Source organism: Solanum verrucosum, unplaced genomic scaffold (genome assembly GCF_900185275.1).
Source record: "Solanum verrucosum unplaced genomic scaffold, falcon-dt-bn FXZP01000012.1, whole genome shotgun sequence".
NCBI classification, from domain to species: Eukaryota; Viridiplantae; Streptophyta; class Magnoliopsida; order Solanales; family Solanaceae; genus Solanum; species Solanum verrucosum.
Window position 1 is genome coordinate 3,615,003 of NW_026020063.1, and position 20,571 is coordinate 3,635,573.

The 20,571-nt window shown below is 36.1% G+C and overlaps 1 protein-coding gene across 2 annotated transcripts in view; it reads right to left on the reverse strand.

Annotated features, from left to right (window-relative positions):
- The window catches only part of LOC125823492 (valine--tRNA ligase, chloroplastic/mitochondrial 2), a 122,023-nt gene that overhangs the window by 89,145 nt on the left and 12,307 nt on the right, over window positions 1-20,571 (reverse strand). For both annotated transcript variants that reach the window (XM_049502868.1, XM_049502869.1), the window contains 12 exons: window positions 18,614-18,689; window positions 14,414-14,497; window positions 13,196-13,344; window positions 12,989-13,106; window positions 12,762-12,878; window positions 11,879-12,099; window positions 11,068-11,157; window positions 2,753-2,864; window positions 1,975-2,085; window positions 1,727-1,864; window positions 919-969; window positions 729-841 (listed from right to left, as the gene is read on the reverse strand). In XM_049502868.1, the coding sequence (XP_049358825.1) occupies window positions 729-841; window positions 919-969; window positions 1,727-1,864; window positions 1,975-2,085; window positions 2,753-2,864; window positions 11,068-11,157; window positions 11,879-12,099; window positions 12,762-12,878; window positions 12,989-13,106; window positions 13,196-13,344; window positions 14,414-14,497; window positions 18,614-18,689 (1,380 nt within the window). The remainder of the gene's footprint in view (window positions 1-728; window positions 842-918; window positions 970-1,726; window positions 1,865-1,974; window positions 2,086-2,752; window positions 2,865-11,067; window positions 11,158-11,878; window positions 12,100-12,761; window positions 12,879-12,988; window positions 13,107-13,195; window positions 13,345-14,413; window positions 14,498-18,613; window positions 18,690-20,571) is intronic.

Sequence of the window (20,571 nt, forward strand, 5' to 3'; positions counted from 1 at the left end):
ATGAATTCCAAATTTAATTCCTATGCCCACCAACACTATCATTCTTTCTACATATTACTCTTCAATAAAAATAGTCCCTACTTCAGATTTTAGATAATGTGTTGCAGAGGTGGATCTACATGATTATTGTGGGTCACATGAACCCAATTGCTTTTTCTTAATCATGAATATGTAGTAAGAAATTCACTAAATATCTATAAATATTGTGGCACCCTTTCCTTTTTAGTCTGTCCCAAAAAGAGTGTCATTTTCCTTATTTGGCAACTATAATGACATCATCCCCATTTTATCCTTATTGGGTCCAACTTAACACATTATTGTGAAGAAAAGTCAACTAAAAGTAAGCATTAAAGTGACATTAAGGGCAATTTGGTATACATAACAAAGTCTTTCCTTATTTCTTAAACTTCGTGCCCGGCTAAACGGTGTCACATAAATTGGAATAGAGGGAGTATTAACTTGAGGTTGCTGAAAGAACTCATGAACTTCAAATTTTAGATCACCTAGTGTAAGAAGAGTTACTAATTAAATTTCTTCCCACCATCAGCATCATTCTTCTACATATTAATCTTCAATAAAAGTTGCTCCCGGCTCTACATGGTTAGGACTTCATATACTGCATAATGTCTTATTCAAATAATACTGGATAATGTCTTATTTAAATAAATGAGTAACAAGACTAACATGGAAACCAAGTAAAAGAACCAAAAGCACTAGGAAGAACATACCAATCAGCAAAATCAGACCAAAAGAAGTCATATATTTCTCTTCCAACATCTCCAAAGAAAAATTTCTCATAACTTGCAGTGACTTCATCAACAAGTACATGAAGCTTTGATACCTGAATGGTGTAGAACTAGTTAAAACAGGACCACTATGCAATATTGGGCTTAATAAGCATCAAAAACATCATCTTACCACCCAGCATTCAGGTAGTGGGAGCTTCAGCACAGACTCTATATTATCAAACTGAGAGAACAGTAGATGGTGAAATAGATTAGAATTATGAATGATATATTCTTGGCAGGGAATAAGGAATTAAAACACAATTCAACTCTGGACCCTTAGAAACCTCGGGATGACTCCTAATTTTTTATGTGAATACTAAAGTTCCCAGTAAATTACCAATCTAAGATAAATGGAAGAAGTTATTCACTGTACTTCAAAAAACCAATTTTCTCACTCTAGCGTCTATATAGAAACCAAGGATATCGATTTGAACACCACAAAAATTGGGCTTCGGTGGGACACAATCCTTTTGGATTAACTTTGTTCTAGGATGTGAATTCTCAAGCCATGCAGATCTGAGAATTCTCGAAGAAGTGGACTTCAACATTCAGAGATGCGGGTATATACCAAATTATTTAACAGCAAAAAATTTCTATGTTTCCAGCCTATGCTGGAAACAAAATCGACATGTTTTAGAGTTATGTCAACAACCAGGATTAAGCTTTTTAGTCTTCAAGCCCATGCTGATCATGAAGCTCAATCTGAATCTGGCAGAGTTAATATGGATCACCAAAATTAATCTGACACAATGACAATCTCTGATTTAATGCATTTTTCATTTTGTCATACCACAATACTTATCTCTGTTCTTTCAGAAAATTTTCTTTTTTAATAAGTATGTCTTCTCTTTCAAACATTCTTTTTATTTCATTAGTACTAACTGCTTCTGAACCACAGATCTCGAAGTAAATTGTCGAAAAGAAACATATAAGCAAACCTTATGAACCCGTAAGGCTTCCCAAGCAGGAGTGTCATCTTGACGAGGCAAATTCCGCAATACGAACTTGCCAGCATTCCACAATTTGTTGGTGAATGCCTTGTTAGAGGACAACCTCTCTGTGGACAAATTTAGATCCTATAACAAAGACATAAGCTGGCCGATGAAAGCATCCCAGTGGACACTATTGGAGAAAAAGGAAGATATCTATCTATAGTTTACTGACTAAAAATGAGCTCATTACAAACCTGACCAGCAGTCCCTAAGGCAAGAGTGAAACGCAAAGCATCAGTGCCATACTCTGCAATGGTGTCAAGGGGATCTATGACATTTCCCAATGTTTTAGACATTTTTCTGCCCTGAAACAGAGCCCTGACAAGTTTAAAGCTACAATATATGCAGGAAATGAACCATGGAATGGGAGATATAAATCCAGATCTTATCACAACTAATGATGGTTTCTGGACGTGTCCTGGATGCAACTCAGATGCAGATAGGGCAGGTTCAACCAAATTAAATTATTTCAGTAAATCGACTCATTATCACAAATATATATAACATTAACAAAAACTGCATGCTTGGAGCCGATCAGTCCAAAGATTGATTAACCAAAAGTTCGGGGAAATGTGTAAAATTTAAACCTCAATGCAGGGCCTGAAATAACTTTTTTCTTAGAAATTGGTCTCTTCAATCAATGAATTAGGTAGGAACAATATCTTAACTTTCCTCCAAAACAGCACAAGTTACTCTATTCAAGTGGTAACAACATACCCTTCTTGCTGAAACGGTAGCTTGTGAAGAGGAGGGAAATATGAATTAACTGAACGCATCGTCTTACGACCAATGTAAATTTGCAACACGCAAGTGCACATTTTTTACCGAAAATAAAAGGGAATTGTATTTACAGGACAAGTAATTCCACTGAATAATAAATCAGCCAGAATGATCAACAAATTATCTAGAAAAAGTGCATCAAGAAGAGTGAAGACATACATTTCAGGCAGTAACTTAAAAACATGAACTCACTTGAGAATCACGGATTAGTCCATGAAGATAAACATTTGAAAAGGGGACAGTCCCAGTTAACTCAATTCCCATCATCACCATTCGTGCCACCCAAAAGAACAGTATGTCGTGCCTGTTACCAAGTGAAGTAACTGTTACTATTCAGGGACTATTGCAATATCGCATTTTTACATTTTGAAAACCACAAGTCTTAAAAAGATAGTAACATGAAAAATATGAAATATACAGGATGGTTAGTCTGTTGAAGAAGATTGAAAATTTCAGAGGCACTTCTCCAATGCCAGACACTATCAGGTGGAAATATAGCTCTGATGGGGTGTTCACAGCGAATAGGTTGTATAAGAAGGAACTCCTGGGGCAACCTGGAGGCAGTAGAGGCCCATGGGTGAAGTGTGGAACTGTCTGGTCAGCTCAGAAATTAAATGTTTCACCGGGCTAGTGATCAAAAGAACATGTCTAACACATGAAGCTTTACATAGGAGACGAGTCCAGATTGATTCTAGATGCTATCTTTGCGATGAGTATGCAGAGACAAACAGTCACTTATTTTTGCACTGCAAGGTGAGTTCTCGGTTATGGTCTCTATAGGTAGGTATCGGCGGGGCTTGCATAATGTAGTTGCAGTTAAGGCTGAAGTAGCGTCAGGTGGACTATGCCAGAACACACAGCAGATCTCCTGAGCTGTTGGATCATGAGAGGGGGTAGCAAATCCCAAAAGAGATGGTGAAAAGCAGTCCCTTCTTGAATTTGGTGGAACAGTGTGGAAGAAAAGGAATGGAAGGTGTTTTGAGGATAGATTTAGCTCTATACAGAAAATTAAGGAGAGCTGCATTGCTAATCTTCATTTCTGGTGTAAAGAAGCAAACACAGAGGAAGCAGTCTCTTTGGTAGATTTTTTTTTAGAAGCTTTGTAATTAGTGTTTTGTTTCTTTCTCCTGTTGATATCTTTTTGGAGGTTGCCAGCATAGTCCTTAATGCTGAGGAATACAAATTACCAGTTCTCAAAAAATAAAAAGGAAAAAAGTATGAAACATACCAACTTTCTTGAAACAGAGAGAGAGAAAATCAAGGACAACTATTTCGAAACATATTAAAATATCAAGTATTAGTACGTGAAAGTAAAAATATTAGAATTAGTATTAATACATCCTTCATTGGTAAATATAATATGTTGATGGTACCTCACTCTTGTAATCATTACATCTCTTTTCTTCTCAACTAGTATTTCTCATATGGAAGAGAGTTTCTAGTTAGAGACCCAAGTAGATTCTGTATATCGATTGCAGCCATAAAGTTAAAATTTTCTTTTCAAAAAATACTCTTGCCTATTATTGATAACTGTTCCAACAGCACCAAACTGTTCAAAGAGTACTGTGCCTCTTTTCTGTAACTGTGGCTGCACAACACCTCTTTCCAGTGATGGCTCCAGCAACACCCTGCCACTTTCAGTCACTAATCTGGTAGAACCTGCTGCTATTTCAGCCAGCACCCAAGCCATTATTCTGTAAGTTGGCTATGCTACTTAGAGTACAGTGAAGCAGCTCGAGTTCAGAGGTTTGTTGATGTGTTGGTTGGTAATCTATACAATGCAGTAGCCCCACAGATGAAGACTTTGACCTACTCTGATGCAGATCATGCTAGGAAGATTGAAAACAAGGGTCTTGAGGAACATGCAGCCTATGATGTGCGTAAGAAGGCCAAGACAGGGGGATCTTTCGGCGGCGACTTCAGTGCAAATCACCGAGCAGGGAAAGCAACAACAGGGTTCTCAGACAGGGACAGATTCGTATTCACAGTCTGCTTAGAGGCCGCATCATAGACAGGGTATCTAGGGACCATCATTGTTATATGGACATCATAGTTCTATGCAATAATGCAGATGTACGCCACTGCTCCAATCTTCCAGACTTGCAGCAGACCATATGTGGGTCAATGTCGTGTTTTGACTAGAGAGTACTTTCGGTGGAGTCCGGAACCTAAATGATGGGGGGAAAGCCAAAAGGCCCAAAACAAAGTTTAAAAATTCTACCTTTAACGCACTAATTTAGTGCGCTATGTAAGAATTGTTTGACACCTAAAATTAAAGTATGTCAACCGTCCGTCGCTTGAACCTTTAAAAAAAATAAAGTTGATAACATAGGAAATTTGTGTGCTATAGTCATCCTATTCTTTTGTTCAATTGTAAGTTTTGATGTCTTGTCATGCTTAAGGATATTTTAGTAAGTTATTTCAATTTAAACATGAAATAAGTTCTTTTTTTCATATTATTAAAAAATAATCTGCATAACAAAAATATGTGTATAATCATTTTCTAAGACAAATGAAAATATAAAACTTAGCTTAGGCGTAGAAAAAATAATATTCCCTCTGGTTTAATTTAATTGTCTTATTTTTCTTTTTAAAAAATACTTCTTTAATATGTATATTTGGTAATTCTTTAATTACAAAAATATTCTACATGAACTTTATAATACCATAAGATTCAACAGACATTGTAGTACATCAAACACAATACATTAAAGGGGAAATCACTCTTTATCAAAAAAATTCCTCAAAGTTCAAACTCAAGACCTCTAATTAAAAATAAAGAAATTGTATTTATCTCGCCACAGCTTTTTTTGTGCTACAAGTTCATTTACTTAGACAGCCAAATTGAAGGGGGTAGTACACATCAAAGTATAGCACTTGAAAAAATGATACTCCATTTGTTATGATGAGAAACATAATAAGCACCCAGAGTTCTTGATAACAAAAATGATACAATCATTTATATTTACTAATTTTATTGCATTAAGTTGGTAGGTTGAAGAAATTAATATCATCGTGCTTGAGAACTTTTTCATGCAAATTAGTGCTAAAAGAAAGCCAAATATAAGATGTTTGGGAAGTCCTTTGGCATTGTTGATGGCGCAAAAATATGGCAACTCTAGTAAAGGGAAAAAACGTTCAATTATATATGTCAGTGCATTCTTCATCATTTTACATTATTAGGTCATACAAAAGATATTTACAAATTCTTTAGAATGCAAAATTTGTAATTTTGAAAACAAATCAGATTACCTATTATAACAGATAAAAAATAAAAATGACTTTGATGGACTAAAAATTATTTACTTTGACAATATATATGATTCAGACTAAAAATAAAGAGAGCAAAGAACAACAGGTATGATAAATTGCCTGCCATAATAGTGGTAATAATTTCTCAATTGAGAAATTCATGTGTGCGATGTACCACAAAACAGAGTTGTGGCGGGATGAATCAAAAGGTGTGACGTGATGAATAAGATATCTTCACTTTTAATTAAAGGTCTCGAGTTCAAACTTTGGAAAAGAAAAAACTATTGATAAGGAGTGATTTCCCCTTTAATTTTAAAAAAATCCCCTTTAATTTATTGTGTGGTGTACTACAATGAATTTTGAATCTTGTCATATTAAAAAGGTCTTGTAGAATATCGGAAATAAAGAATTACCAAATATATAAATTAAAGAAGTATTTTCTAAAGAGAAAAGTAAGACAATTAAATTAAAACAAAGGGGTTATTATTTTCATAAGCATAAGTTAAGTCTTATATTTTCTATTGTCTTAGAAAATGATAATACACATATTTTGTAAAGCAAATTTTTTTAATAATATGAAATAAAAAAAAAAAAACTTCTTTCATGTGTAAATTGAAATAACTTACTAAAATATCTTGAAGAATTTAAGTATGCATGACATCAAAACTTACAATTGAGCAAAAGAATAGAATGCCTATAGCGCACAAATTTCCTATGTTATCAATTTTGTTTTAAAAGAAAAGGTTTAACATACGGACGACTGACGGACTTTAACTTTAGGAGTCAGACAATCCTTACATAGTGCACTAAATTAATACGTTAAAGGTAGAATTTGTAAACTTTATTTTGGGCAATTATTTTAGTCATTTTGGCTTTCCTCCCCATCATTTAGTTTCCGGACTCACTTCTGGTGTGCCAGCTGGGACATCGCATCAGGGACTACCCTCAATCTCTGAGAAATGTCAGTCAAGCTTATGCTCAGTTAGCTTTACCTACCCAGGCTACTCGTAATACTTCAGGTGCGGCTAATGTTGTGGTTGACTAAGTTGCTCGAATTCTCCATAAATGTTGCCACACGCGTGTCAGGTCCTCCAAAATGCACTACTTTTTAAGGATCCGACGACATTTTTGAAGAGTCCGAGCAACATAGGTGGATGATGCATTAAGCAGAAAATCTATGGGAAGTTTGCCACATATGGCTCCTGAAAAGAGAGTTGACAAAGGATATTTAGAAACTCGAGGGCACATGTGTCAGATTTTGTGTGGGAAATTCAAACATTGTTGGCTTGTGTTCAAGCCAAGTCTTCACTAGTAAAGCACATAAAGGCCACTCAATATGAGGATGTGCAATTGTGCAACTACTGAGATGAGGTCCAAGTTGGTAAAAGTAAGAAGATAACTGTTTAATGTGATGGTATTCTCCGACTAGGTAACCGGTTATGTGTACCAAATGCAGATGGGTTAAGACGAGCTGTTCTTGAGGAAGCTCACAATTCCAGATACACTATACACCCTGGCTCCACTAAGATGTATCGTGACCTGAAATAATTGTTTTGGTGGGAAGGTATGAAGAAAGATATTGCGAACTTTGTTTCTAGTTGTTTGACTTGTCAGCAGGAAAAAGTTGAGCATCTGCAACCCACATGATCACTACAGCAGATTCTAATTCCAGAGTGAAAATGGGAAAGCATTACTATGGATTTTGTGATCGGGCTACCACAAACCCTTAGAGGTTATGATTCTGTGTGGATAATTGTGAACCGACTAACAAAATCAGCACACTTCTTGCCAGTAAAGACTGCACCTGGTGGAGTGAAATATGCACAATATTAATGAATGAAATTGTCAGACTTCACGGTGTTCCAATGTATCATCTTTGATAGAGGGTCACAATTTACTTCACGCTTTTGGAGATCTTTCCAAGAAGCATTGGGGCACACGAGTAGATCTTAGTACTGCATTTCATCCGCAGACAGACGGGCAGATTGAGCGTACTATACAATTTTTGGAGGATATGTTGAGAGATTGCATCCTTGATTTTGGAGGTAGTTGGGATACTTACCTACCTTTAGCTGAATTTTCCTACAACACCTTCCAGCCAAGCATTCAGATGGCACCATACGAAGACTTGTATGGTAGGTGATGTCGTTCTCCTATAGGATGGTTTGAAGTTGGAGAGGCTAATATATTGGGACCAGACTTAGTACAAGAAGCTATTGACAAGGTCCAGTTAATTAGACAGAGGTAGTCAAGAACGCACATGTTCAAAAAATGCATGTTGGGGAGATGTGGATGTTGAGATGGATGTGTGGGCACACTAGGAGCGACAAGATTAGGAATGAGGTTATCCGGGAGAAGGTGGGAGTGGCCTCTGTGGTGGACAAGCTGAGGGAAGCGAGACTGAGATGGTTTGGACATGTGAAGAGACGGAGCGTAGACGCCCCAGTGAGGAGGTGCGAGGTAATGGTGGTAGAGGGTACGCAGAGGGGTAGAGATAGGCCCAAGAAGTATTGGGAAGAGGTGATTAGACAAGACTTGGCTATGCTTCACATTACCGAGGACATGACTCTAGATAGGAAGGAGTGGAGGTCACGTATTAAGGTTGAAGGTTAGTAGGGTTAGCGTGTTGTCTTCCCTTGCGAGGGTATGGGTTGTTAGCGTTTGGAGTAGTCCTAGCCTTATGATGTTTACTGCGTTTCACTCCTCACACTACTTTCTTGATGTTATTGTCTCATTTGTTGATTATACACTATCTTTTGTATTGGTTGTTATGTTTTATATATATCTCTCCTGTCACTTAGATTTGATGTTCTTGAGCTGAGGGTCTCCCGGAAACAGCCTCTCTACCTCCACGAGGTAGTGGTAAGGTCTGCGTACACTCTACCCTTCCCAGACACCACCTAGTGGGATTTCACTGGGTATGTTGTTGTTTTGTTGTTAGCAACAACTATACCATTATGAATTAGCTGTGCAGTCTATTACAAGTTCATGGTGCATATTCATAGTACTTTATGAGCTGAAATGCACTTATATTCTTGTGTGTGTTTGTGTGTGTGTGTATATTGCATCACATAATATAGGGTCACTTCTAATTTGAATTCATCAAAAAGCCTCTCCACAGTTGGCCCCATTTTCATGTAAATGTAACAAAAGTTCAAGAGTTTATCAACTAACCATGGTACTAAAATTAGGTTACCTCACCTAACTTTTGCTGGAGGGAACCTATGTACTTCTCTTTCAAGGCACTAAACATCTTCAAATAGGAAAGAAGGCACCATATCAAACTCAAGACCCAAGTGATAATATATCAACACTGGCATAAACTAAGATGATAAATAATACATGGGCCTTTGTTTTTCCTCCTTTTTTTACACCACGTGAAGTTGCAAATTTCCATCAATAGGTTTGTTAAATGGACAGCATACTTCCATTGTTTTTCCATCTTGATTGCTAGATGGACTTAGACTAATTGCGAGGAACAAGATAATTTAATATGAAATTGAGCCTAGAAGGTATATTGATATCAGCATCCCTAATTCTATCAAAAGCTCAAATCAGCAATGTCAGAAAGAAAAGAAATTCAAATTTCTACCATAAACCTGACAAGTTTTTAACAAATAAATCACTTCATTACATATAATTCATATTATAAAATTTTATGATGCAGTAATAGCAAATCAAAATGGAAAATTAACAGTAAAAAACATAATTATATGTCATTCACAGCAAATAAAGGTGGGTGAAATTTCTATCATCACTAAGCTTTGAATTTTTGGGCTATTGTCAAAAGCAGTATTAGGAGGGTCTACTTTTTAGTTATTTCTCAAGCATATTTATCATTTCTGAACCTCAGGCATATTACAGTAACATAGGTCTTCTTATATTCACATTTCTATTTTCTAGTATCAATGTGACTGAGGGGAAGAAAGCAGGGAAGATTCAACACTGTGCAGCGCAAGATAGGAAGAGGAAAGATGTGCAAGAAAGTTTGGGGGGATTATACACTGAACTATGGGAGATCAAATGGTAACTAACTCATCCATTAGGAGATGCAAAAGATTTGAAGAATGCTAACCCTTGAACCAACTCCTGAAACAATCTATCTATATCATCTATACTTATACTTACTACCTTAAAAGTATGAACTCCCTAATTTGAATGTTAAATTACTATAATACCTCCAACCAAAAACACTCAATTTAGTATATCTTCTATATTTTATATTTATATTATATTAAATGCCGACACCTTTTCACACTAAAGGGTTGTGATTTTCGATAAGTTGCGACTTTTTGAAGGGTTGTGACTCTTCCAAAGAGTTGTGACTTTTCCGAAGGGTTGTGACTTTTCCGAAGGGTTGTGACTTTTCAGAAAGGTTCTGACTTTTCTAAAAAGGCACAAAAGCACCTGTTCATACTACAATTTGTTGGCTATAAATAGTGGAGTTTCTACTCATTTTTAAACTACAAATTTTCTAAGTTTTCTATGCTTATTCTTCCTCCCAAAAAACCTCAAGTGTGATTTAGAATCGTTGAGTGAGTTCGAAGTATAGCGGAATATGAGGTATCACACAAGCAAGGTTTGGTGAACAAATTGTACCAACCATAATCTTTAAACATACTAGGCTACAAAAACAATTAAAAAGATAAGCATTGTGAAGATGACGAGGTGCTATTTAATTTCATGTATTCGAAAGTTGTTAAGTTAGTTTTGTCTCCAACTTTTGGTATGTTTTTCAAGAGAATGCTTATAATTTCTTTTCCCAAATTGTATTCTTTGCATAATTTATGGATTAGTTGTAGCATTAGCACTTTTCTTAGCAAATTCTTTTGTTTAATCTTAGCTTAGAAATATGAAAAATGAATACATTTTCTTCTTATTAATTTGTTGTCCTTGTTTCTGCTTATTCATCCACTCACTATTTTGATCCAATGATATTAGAAGAAGGCACTAAAAGAAACATTTTTTCTCCCCAAATTCATGTTTCACCTCCTGAAAATAAAGGATATTCTTATGTTCATAATTTGAAAAAAAAATTTAGAAGTTAATGTTTTGCGATGACAATAAATATCAGTCCAATAGGTTAATCATTCCTCAATTTGTACTTGTATTTTCCTCTAAGGATTTTCATCACATACATACTTTGATATTGTCTATATCATTTTAAAACATTAATACTAATTAGCAAGCGATACATGTGCAATGCATGTGTTCATAAACTAGTAAAGAAGAAAGAAAAAGGAGTAAGTACAAACCCAGTTTCAAGAACTGATGTTGGATAAAACCGTTTAAAATCCTCTGCTGACTCATCTGGCCATCCAAGTGTGCTGAAGGGCCACAATGAACTAAATGAAAGGAACAAAGACTTCAATCAGAGGAAGTCAAAAATCAGCAACAAAATAGACCAAATCATATGAAGACTACCAGTAATCTATTACACCAGAAAGCAAAATACTATCAAATCGTAGTTTAATGGGGAAAAACTAAGTACAAAATTTCAATAATAATGATTTCAAATGCATAAAATTGAAATAACAATTGAGTAACATCGAGATTTTACAGTAGCAGACAAGAAAATAAGAAACAAAATAGTCCTATTGCGAAATAATTACTGTAGTACTGATAAAAGATAAATTAGGAAATATCAGATTAAAGAAAATAGGAAATATGTTAAAAGAATGCCTGAAGCATGTGGAAAGGCAAAGATGATAAATGAGAATATAAGAGAAAAAGGAAAATCAACAATACCATGTAAACAAAATCAAAAATGAGAACACAAGTTGGGTGGGGCATATTGGGTTCTGAGACAAATAAGACAAGAATAACAATCCAAATAGGCAAATTTAGACCTTAAGTATGAAAACATTCCAGAAACCTTGAAGACACATGGGAGACAGATAGCCATAGCTAAGACATAGCCTTGAATTGTAAATTTGCATCAAAACATAGAAATCCACATTGTTCAAAAGGATGGATTTTCTATTCTAGATTCATTAATATCCAAATAGTTTCATAAGAAAAATACCCGAGTGGAGTTTAAGGGGAAAAACATGTTAAACAAACAACCTTGAAAACCAGGTATCAAGAACATCTGGATCCTGATATATTTCGACATTTTTCCCATACTTCTCTTGGGCTTTTGTGAGAGCTTCTCTGTGACTCCTAGCAACAATATATTCTTCTTCACAGTCTTTACCAGAAACATACCAAACTGGTATTCGGTGTCCCCACCACAATTGTCTGCTTATACACCAATCCTTGATATTAGAGAGCCAGTGCTTATATATCTGCAAGTGCATCAGGAGAAATAGGCAAATGAAAACCTAGTAAATTCAGTCAAGGTTAATAGGCATTGAGGCTATTTTCAAGCTTCAATTTTTTGGTGCAACTAAAACTAGATTACCATATAAGTGAATACATACAGAACATGCACCAAAGTTTCATTTTCAAAAAAACACGTTTTAACTTGGTCTACCCGTATACTTTAATGCTAAGAGTATCAACAAGAACTTGTATTTAAGCCTCATATACTGATATATGACCTATAGTAATGCTCTAGTGCTGTCATTCTTAAGAACTCCACAGCTGCATCCTCAAACTCTTCACCTACTGGATTACTCCTAATAAAATATTTTTGATGATCAGAATGACCAATAGAATCAAAAATCTGCAGAAGGCTTAGATGCAAAAGGTGAGTAAGAAGCTAACGGAAACCCAGTGTAATAGATATAAAAGTTTCAGCAACAACGTTTTCTTCAGTAATATTACAAAGAACTTGAAAAGCAGAGGACTCCTCAAGTTGAATGTGAGGCAATCATCTAGCATTTTTAGAAGCCTAAGAAACTCAAACAATGAACGTAGAAACAGAGAAGAGTTCACAACAAAAAGCTGAAAAGTAAATGATGTTGAGCCATATGAAGCAAGACAGTTACCAATATGATTTACATACCTTCTCAAATCTTTCGGGCACAATATTCAATTCTCCATTTGAAACTGCTTCAAGTGCCCTCTCAGCCAGAGGCTCCATTGTGACGAACCATTGCTTACTAACTAGAGGTTCTATAATCTGAAAAAAAAAAAAAAAAAAAGTAAACTGAGAATAAAGCCAAGATAAAGGAATTATTTATTCTTTATCACTTCCAAAAAAAAATAAAGAACCGAACATAAGAGTCACACTTCTCCACCACGCTGGGATCTAGGAACTCGTGAAGTGTGAGTCTCTTTCTTTACAGCCAAGCCCGTCTCCTCGAGATCTGACCAAAGTTTCTTTCTTGCCTCAAACCGGTCAAGGCCACTGCACAAGTGGAATAATCATATCCAAAAACAATTTATAATATTTCAAAAGCCAAAAATGCTCCAAATAGGAAGTAGCTTATTACTTACGCATATAGCCCAGCCACCTCATTTAGAGTCCCGTCTTTATTCATCACATTAAGTATAGGAAGACCAAGCTTGCGAGCGAGGAGGTAATCATTGTGATCATGTCCAGGACTTATCTTCAATACACCAGTTCCAAAGTCTTTGTCGACATACTGTTAGAAATCATGCATCAGCTAAATTTACCTTTGACAATGACAACCTTACAATCTTGAAACTGCAAACTCATGTTTGAACATAAAAAATGTATAGTTAATTATCAAAATATTCTTCACTTTTACAGGAAAAATTTCCCACCCGGGCATTTAAACCATCTACACTGAAAGAGCTAAGCAGTGAAATAATCTAAACCCAGGACATATAAAGTCCTTTAGAAACCATTATACAACCAATGTGAGATAGGTTCTCTAACGTCCTCACGTACATGTAACCCCGTTCCAGGGTTACATGTGAACTGAAGGCCTTTTTCTTCCTTTTTTTTCCTTTTAAAAAGTTCGAAGAAGTTCAACAGGAAGAGCAGGCCTGGAGCAGACTGCAGACTGCTCCAGATCGAGTGGACTCATCAGGTAGACTCATCAGAATAAGAAAGGGGCCTGAAGGAGAGTAAGCTCAATAAGTTGAAGAGTGAGCCTAATGCAGAAAGAGAATGCTCAGCAAGCTACAGGGTATGTCTGGAGTAGAGTTAATGGCTCAATAGGTTGAGTTAAGAGAGGAAGCACAAAGCAACAGAACAGGTAGGAAAGATTACAGGCTTACTGAAATCCAGTCCTGATACCGTTGGAAAGAATCTGATTATCTAACCCAACACTTTAAGACAACAAGTGGAAGTATCCAGGACATTATAAACCCTTCTGGAAACTATTGTGCAACTGGTGACAAAATGAATACTCTAACACAAGCCATCATACTTTGTATGACTTGTAGGCATCCAAATAGAAGTACAGGAATGGTGAACATGGAGGAGAGCAGATAGCAGAATAGGCGAGAAAGAATTAACATGAGAAATGGTCAAAGGAGTAAAGCCACTTGTATGGGTCTGGCATCAGTTCCTGAGTCAAATTTAAGAAAAACAGTTGCTATGTATAGGTTGACTAGATTACTACTCTGTGACTCATTCCTCTAGGTGACAATTCACCTACCATTAGATATCACTTCATATACTTGCAGCTCTAAGAAAAGTCATCTTGCACATAGTCTGACTACAGAAACAGAAACTTTCCCTACCTTATCAGAGATAATTGGCACATGGCGACCAAATGTCAATGGCACAATAGCCTGCTTTCCTATATACTTAGCATAACGTTCATCCTGCAAAACAGCATCAACAATATATCAACTGCAGATTCAATGCAAAGGGATTCCATTTTCTCGGCAAATCATTTAAAGCTATCAATAGAGAACAGTAAAACAAGAAACAATAAAAACTACCAACTTCTGTTGAGTTAAAATCTTCATAGAAACATGAAGGCATACAATTTGACATGATAGACAGTAAGCAAAATATTCCTTCTGTTTATTTTTCTTTCACAGTGAATCATTTGGCCAGCACATAGAAATGTGTGGATGGACATATTAAGGGCACAGATAAGCAAAAAATTTCATCATTCTCAAATAATTAAATCGTGTGGAGGAAGTGAAATCTTATGACGCAATATTCGTGAATGGGAAACTCAATCTACAAACTATCACAACCCAAACAATTAGTGAGACAGCACACAATGTTTGGGATACTCAGTACTCACAAGCATGAATTTTAAGGATTCAAGCATGCATTAGTATAGTTTAATCCCAAACCGAGGTAAGGCAGACTTATTTGGCTCAACATAAACTTCCATCATAACGCACTTAAACGGCATTCATCCTCCAAGGCTTAAATCAATTTGGGTTGAGGCCTACCAGACCTTTTCTATGCCTTCCAAATAAGGCATATACTTATCAAACCAAAAGGCATAGAGGATAAACCAAAAGGCTGGTTCTTTCAAGAATAATTCGATCCATGTCATGTCTAATCATTAACTTTGTCACTAGATTTTCCTCAAACTGATGGACTGGCTCCTTCTCCAAGTTAGCTCAACATTTCAATGTCTCAAATATTGTTAAGGCTAACCATTAGCAAAGAAAAAATTTCAACTGAAGTACTGGACACTACTAAATCTCCATTCACTCCATATTATGGATCTCATACCACTTTTCGGTACCATAGGCAAGTTAGTGAGCCAGTTAAGTCTTTGATCATCAAATGTTTAAACATTATTATTGTTATCCATATTCACATTTCAGATTTTTCATAAAGTATGTTTCGATGTTCTGAATGCTCATCTCTAAAGCTTCCATATAAGTGTTTATTCTTCCGCTCAGTAGTAAGCCAGGCCAAGAGTTCGCTCAGGACCAGTAATGGTTCTGGGTGCCGGCCACACCCAGGGTATAGGCTCGGCGTGTGATAGAAGCATCCGGGACAAAGAAAGTAGCACCATGCATCTTTGAGGTGACTACATTCGCATATCCAATTTGCGCAGCACAATGTCATATTTCTTGTGACTACTTACCAGGTGAGGTGAGACTTTCACGCCATTTTACAGTGTGGCGAGGCGATATCAAATAGGCGACGTAAGGCGCCAAGATGGCGATGTCAATGGCGGCGACTTTTTGTTTATATTAGTCAAAATTAGGGTCTTTTCCTATTTCCAAACTCTCATCAGTCGCGTTTCTTCTCCTCGTGATCTCTTCTTCTCCTTTAGTCGCGTGAGTTGCTGCCAGGTATGACCTCTTTTTTTTCTTCTTCTTTTCAGTTGTTCTTCTTCTTCTTTAGTTCTCTTCTTCTTCTCTTTTTTTCTTCGTTTCTTCTCTTCAGTCCTCTTCTTCTCTTATTTTCTTCTCTTCAGTTTCTTGTGAATCTGAACAGCTGCCTTCTCAAAAAAAAAAGATTTGTGAATCAGTAGTGCTGACTGCTCAGTAGTGCTCGCTGCTCTGTTTTTTTTCCTCTGTTTTTGTTGTTCACAGTCACTGTTGAAGGCTACTGCTTGATGTCTATTATTTTTTTTAAAACAAAATTAATTCTTCTATAATTATAGTAATTATTAATATAGTATTTATTTGTCCATAAATAGTGAATTCAATGGCGTCGGATGCTAGCAAAAAGAGGGATATTGGATGGAATTATGGTACTCAAGAATCAACGATAGATTCAGTTAAATGTAATTTTTGTGGGAGTACTTTTAATGGTGGTATTACTCGACACAAGCAACATTTAATGGGTGGTTACAAAAATGTAAAACAATGTTCAGCTTGTCCGTCGGAGATTAGAGAAGAAGTAAGGACTTATATGGAAAAGAAAATCTCTAGGAATCCGAAATTTCAAGTGAGGCAGCCAGAAGAATAATATTGATGATGATGATGATATGGATGAATATGCTGAAATAATGTCTCCCTCCAAAACTCCAAAGATATCTTCTAGTGGGGGTGCATCATCCACCGCACGGAATGTGACAAAAGGCCCTATGAATCTCTATTTTCCACAAAAATCAACACAAAAAGGAGGCTTTGAAAAGGGAGCAGGAATTGATGAAACCAAGAAAATTCTAAGAGAGCGTGCGGTAAGTGCTTTTGCAATATGGATGTACGATGCGGGGCTCCCTTTTAATTGTGTCAATTACAAATCATTTGATAAGTTTATTGAGACAGTAGGACAACATGACCCCGGAATGAAGCCTCCTACATTCCAATGTGGCGGCACCTTGATTCAAAAAGGCGAGCGCCTCGCCGCGTGGCAAGGCAGGCCCTTGTCACCTTTTGTCGCCTTTCGCCGTCCAAAACACTACTACTTACTCATATTCACTTTGCATAGCATAGTGCCATCTTTCCGGTGACTACTTTATTATATCTAATTTGGGTAGTATCATGCCATCTTTCCGGTGACTACTTTCTCATATTCGATTTGTGTAGGCCCATGCCATCTTTCCAATCACTACTTTCTCATATTCGATTTGCGTAGCACCGTGCATCTTCCGGGGTCACGTTGTCCTACTGTCTCAATAAACTTATCAAATGATTTGTAATTGACACAATTAAAAGGGAGCCCCACATCGTACATCCATATTGCAAAAGCACTTACCGCACGCTCTCGTAGAATTTTCTTGGTTTCATCAATTCCTGCTCCTTTTTCAAAGCCTCCTTTTTGTGTTGATTTTTGTGGAAAATAGAGATTCATAGGGCCTTTCGTCACATTCCGCGCGGTGGTATTGCACCTCCACTAGAAGATACCTTTGGAGTTTTGGAGGGAGGCATCATTTCAGCATATTCATCTATATCATCATCATCATCAATATTAACATATTATTTTGGTTGCCTCACTTGAAATTTCGGATTACTACATATAAGCCCTTACTTCTTCTCTAATCTCCTACGGACAAGCTAAACATTGTTTTACATTTTTGTAACCACCCACTAAATGTAGATACACAATTCAACAATATTTTTCTCCTACATTTCTCACAAAAATTATTTAAACAAAAACTCTTCTTATGCGACCTCAAGTTCCTGACACCCAAGCCCCCTTCTTTTTCTTCTTTCACCATCCATTTAACCAAATGGAATTTCCTAGTTTCAACATTACCTTCCCATAAAGAATTAATTCCTCATCGACTTCAAACTTTTGCCACGGCTACTGGCATTTTGAAGACAGACTGAATAAGTAGGGATACCATTCAACACACTGTTAAACCATTGTGAGTCTTCCTCCAAATGGCAGGTATTGTCTTTTCCATGGAACTAATTTACTGCTACACCTATCCGGGACTCTTTGCCACAACTTATGATCATTCTTTTTGTCCCCTAGTGGTAGGCATAGATAAGTGGTAGGTAACTACTCCACCTTATAAACTAAAATATCGGCTATATCACCAATGCAATAATCTCATTAATACTGAATACGCTACTTCCCAAATTAGGAATATGAAGGTCATTTAGACAAAACGAGGTTGACCAAAACTAATACACCTTCCATCTCAATTTATATGACACTACCCATTTTTAGAACATCCAAAATTATAGACACCATTTGATTTGTATATAACTTTCACAACTTCCAAGAAATCAAAACTCATTAAACTGTAATTTGATAACTGAGATCTTTTTTTTCTTGGAAGTTGTGAAAATTATATACAAATCAAATTAATCTAAAATTTTGGATGTTCTATATTTTTAATAATCGAGATTGCCAAATTTTAAACATGTAATGTTTTCTCTATGAAGCACGTACCTTTAATATTTTCTTCTAATATATATTTTTCTTGATAAATATTTTCTTCTAATATATAAATCAAATTAACTTGTTAAAACCCCATATTCAACCAAATATTGTCATATAAAAAAATTCTCTCTTTTGAAATAACCTATTTTGAATGGATAAAGTCTAGGGAGATATACCTGAGGATTAACAGCAATGGCAGTATCACCAAATAAAGTCTCTGGGCGTGTGGTTGCAATTGTCAAAAAGTCACTCCTGCCCCAACAAATTTTAAGAAAAAATAATTAGATAACCAAATTAGAACATTGACAAAAAAATTACATTTGTAGTAAGGCAACTAACAGGATAAGCCTTTTATAAGCTACAGCGCCGAAGCCCAAGAGTAAAGAAAATAAGCACAGAGCTTGGCTGATAAGAAATTAAAATTTCAACTACAATTAAGGTTCACAGCAAGCAGTTATAAATTGAAAAGCACGCTATCAATAACCTTAAAAGTGTGTCGACTTTTGTTATATTTGGTGAGCAAATGATACATCAAGCAACACAGCTTTTTCACTTGTGTCGGAGTGAATACCTTGTTAGAATAAGAATAGGTTTATACATTCCTATTAGAATAGGAATAGATTTACACAATCCTATTAGAATATGAATAGGTTTATACAATCAAATTTAGAATAGGAATAGTAAATAGTATCCTACTTGGTAAAGGATTATATTCTAGTGTCTATAAATAGGATCTCAATGTAATAATGTAGACACAACAATAATTCAATAATATTCTCTCCTTATATTTCTCACATGGTATCAGAGCCTCTACGATCTTGGTAGAAAATCAAAGAGTTTCCGTTGCTGGCGGGTGGCACCCATATATGCTGCCCGTCTGGCCAATGATTATGTTAGCAAAAGTTGGGTCACAATTTATCTTTCATGTGACTATTTTTTCATATATAATTTGTGTAGCATCGTGCCATCTCTCTGGTGACTACCTTTTTTTGCATATCTGATTTGCGTAGCACCGTGCATCTCTCCGGACTACTTTTCATATTTAATTTGTGTAGTACCGTGGATTTTTTCGAACTACTTTCTCAAGTCTGAGTTGCATAGCATCATGTGTCTTTTCAGTGACTCCTCAGATTTGATTTGCATAGTTCCATTCGTCTTTCCGGTGACTCCTCAAATTTGATTTGCGTAGGGTTGTGCCATCATTCCAACCCTACCCATATAATTTTTCTTTTTCAGTAGGGTCACCGGTAACTATTTTTTCATATATAATTTGTGTAGCATCGTGCCATCTCTCTGGTGACTACCTTTTTTTGCATATCTGATTTGCGTAGCACCGTGCATCTCTCCGGACTACTTTTCATATTTAATTTGTGTAGTACCGTGGATTTTTTCGAACTATTTTCTCAAGTCTGAGTTGCATAGCATCATGTGTCTTTTCAGTGACTCCTCAGATTTGATTTGCATAGTTCCATTCGTCTTTCCGGTGACTCCTCAAATTTGATTTGCGTAGGGTTGTGCCATCATTCCAACCCTACCCATATAATTTTTCTTTTTCAGTAGGGTCGTGCCATCATTCCGACCATACCCATATTATTTCACTTTTTCAATGGGGTCGGTCCATCAATTCGAACTATCCTATATAATTTCTATTTTCTAGTTGGGTTGTGACATCATTCCGACCCTACCCATATAATTTTATTTCTTAGATTATGACCACTTTTAGCCATCAAATCTAATACTCCGGCATATGAGCATGTTCTGGCTAGTTTTTCGGTGACTTGTTTAATATCGACTCATCTATTGATTCCAACATGATCCATATACTTTATACTAGATTTTGAGCACTTTGTTGCTAGGGGGAGTTTAGTAGCCTTGTATGTCGATTATGTGTCTATGGTCTGAAACAGTCTTTGCAAGTTTGGTTTGGGAAGTTCAACACTATAATTTTATCACTCTGTGTTTTATCGGCATTATGCATCAATTCAGTATTTCATGAGAAGATTAAGCACATTGAGATTGACTGACATTATGTATTTAAAGACAAGCACATTGAGATTGACAGTCAATTTTGTGAAGTCGACTGATCAACTTGCAGATATCTCACCAAGCCCCTCATTGGTCCTCGTATTAATTA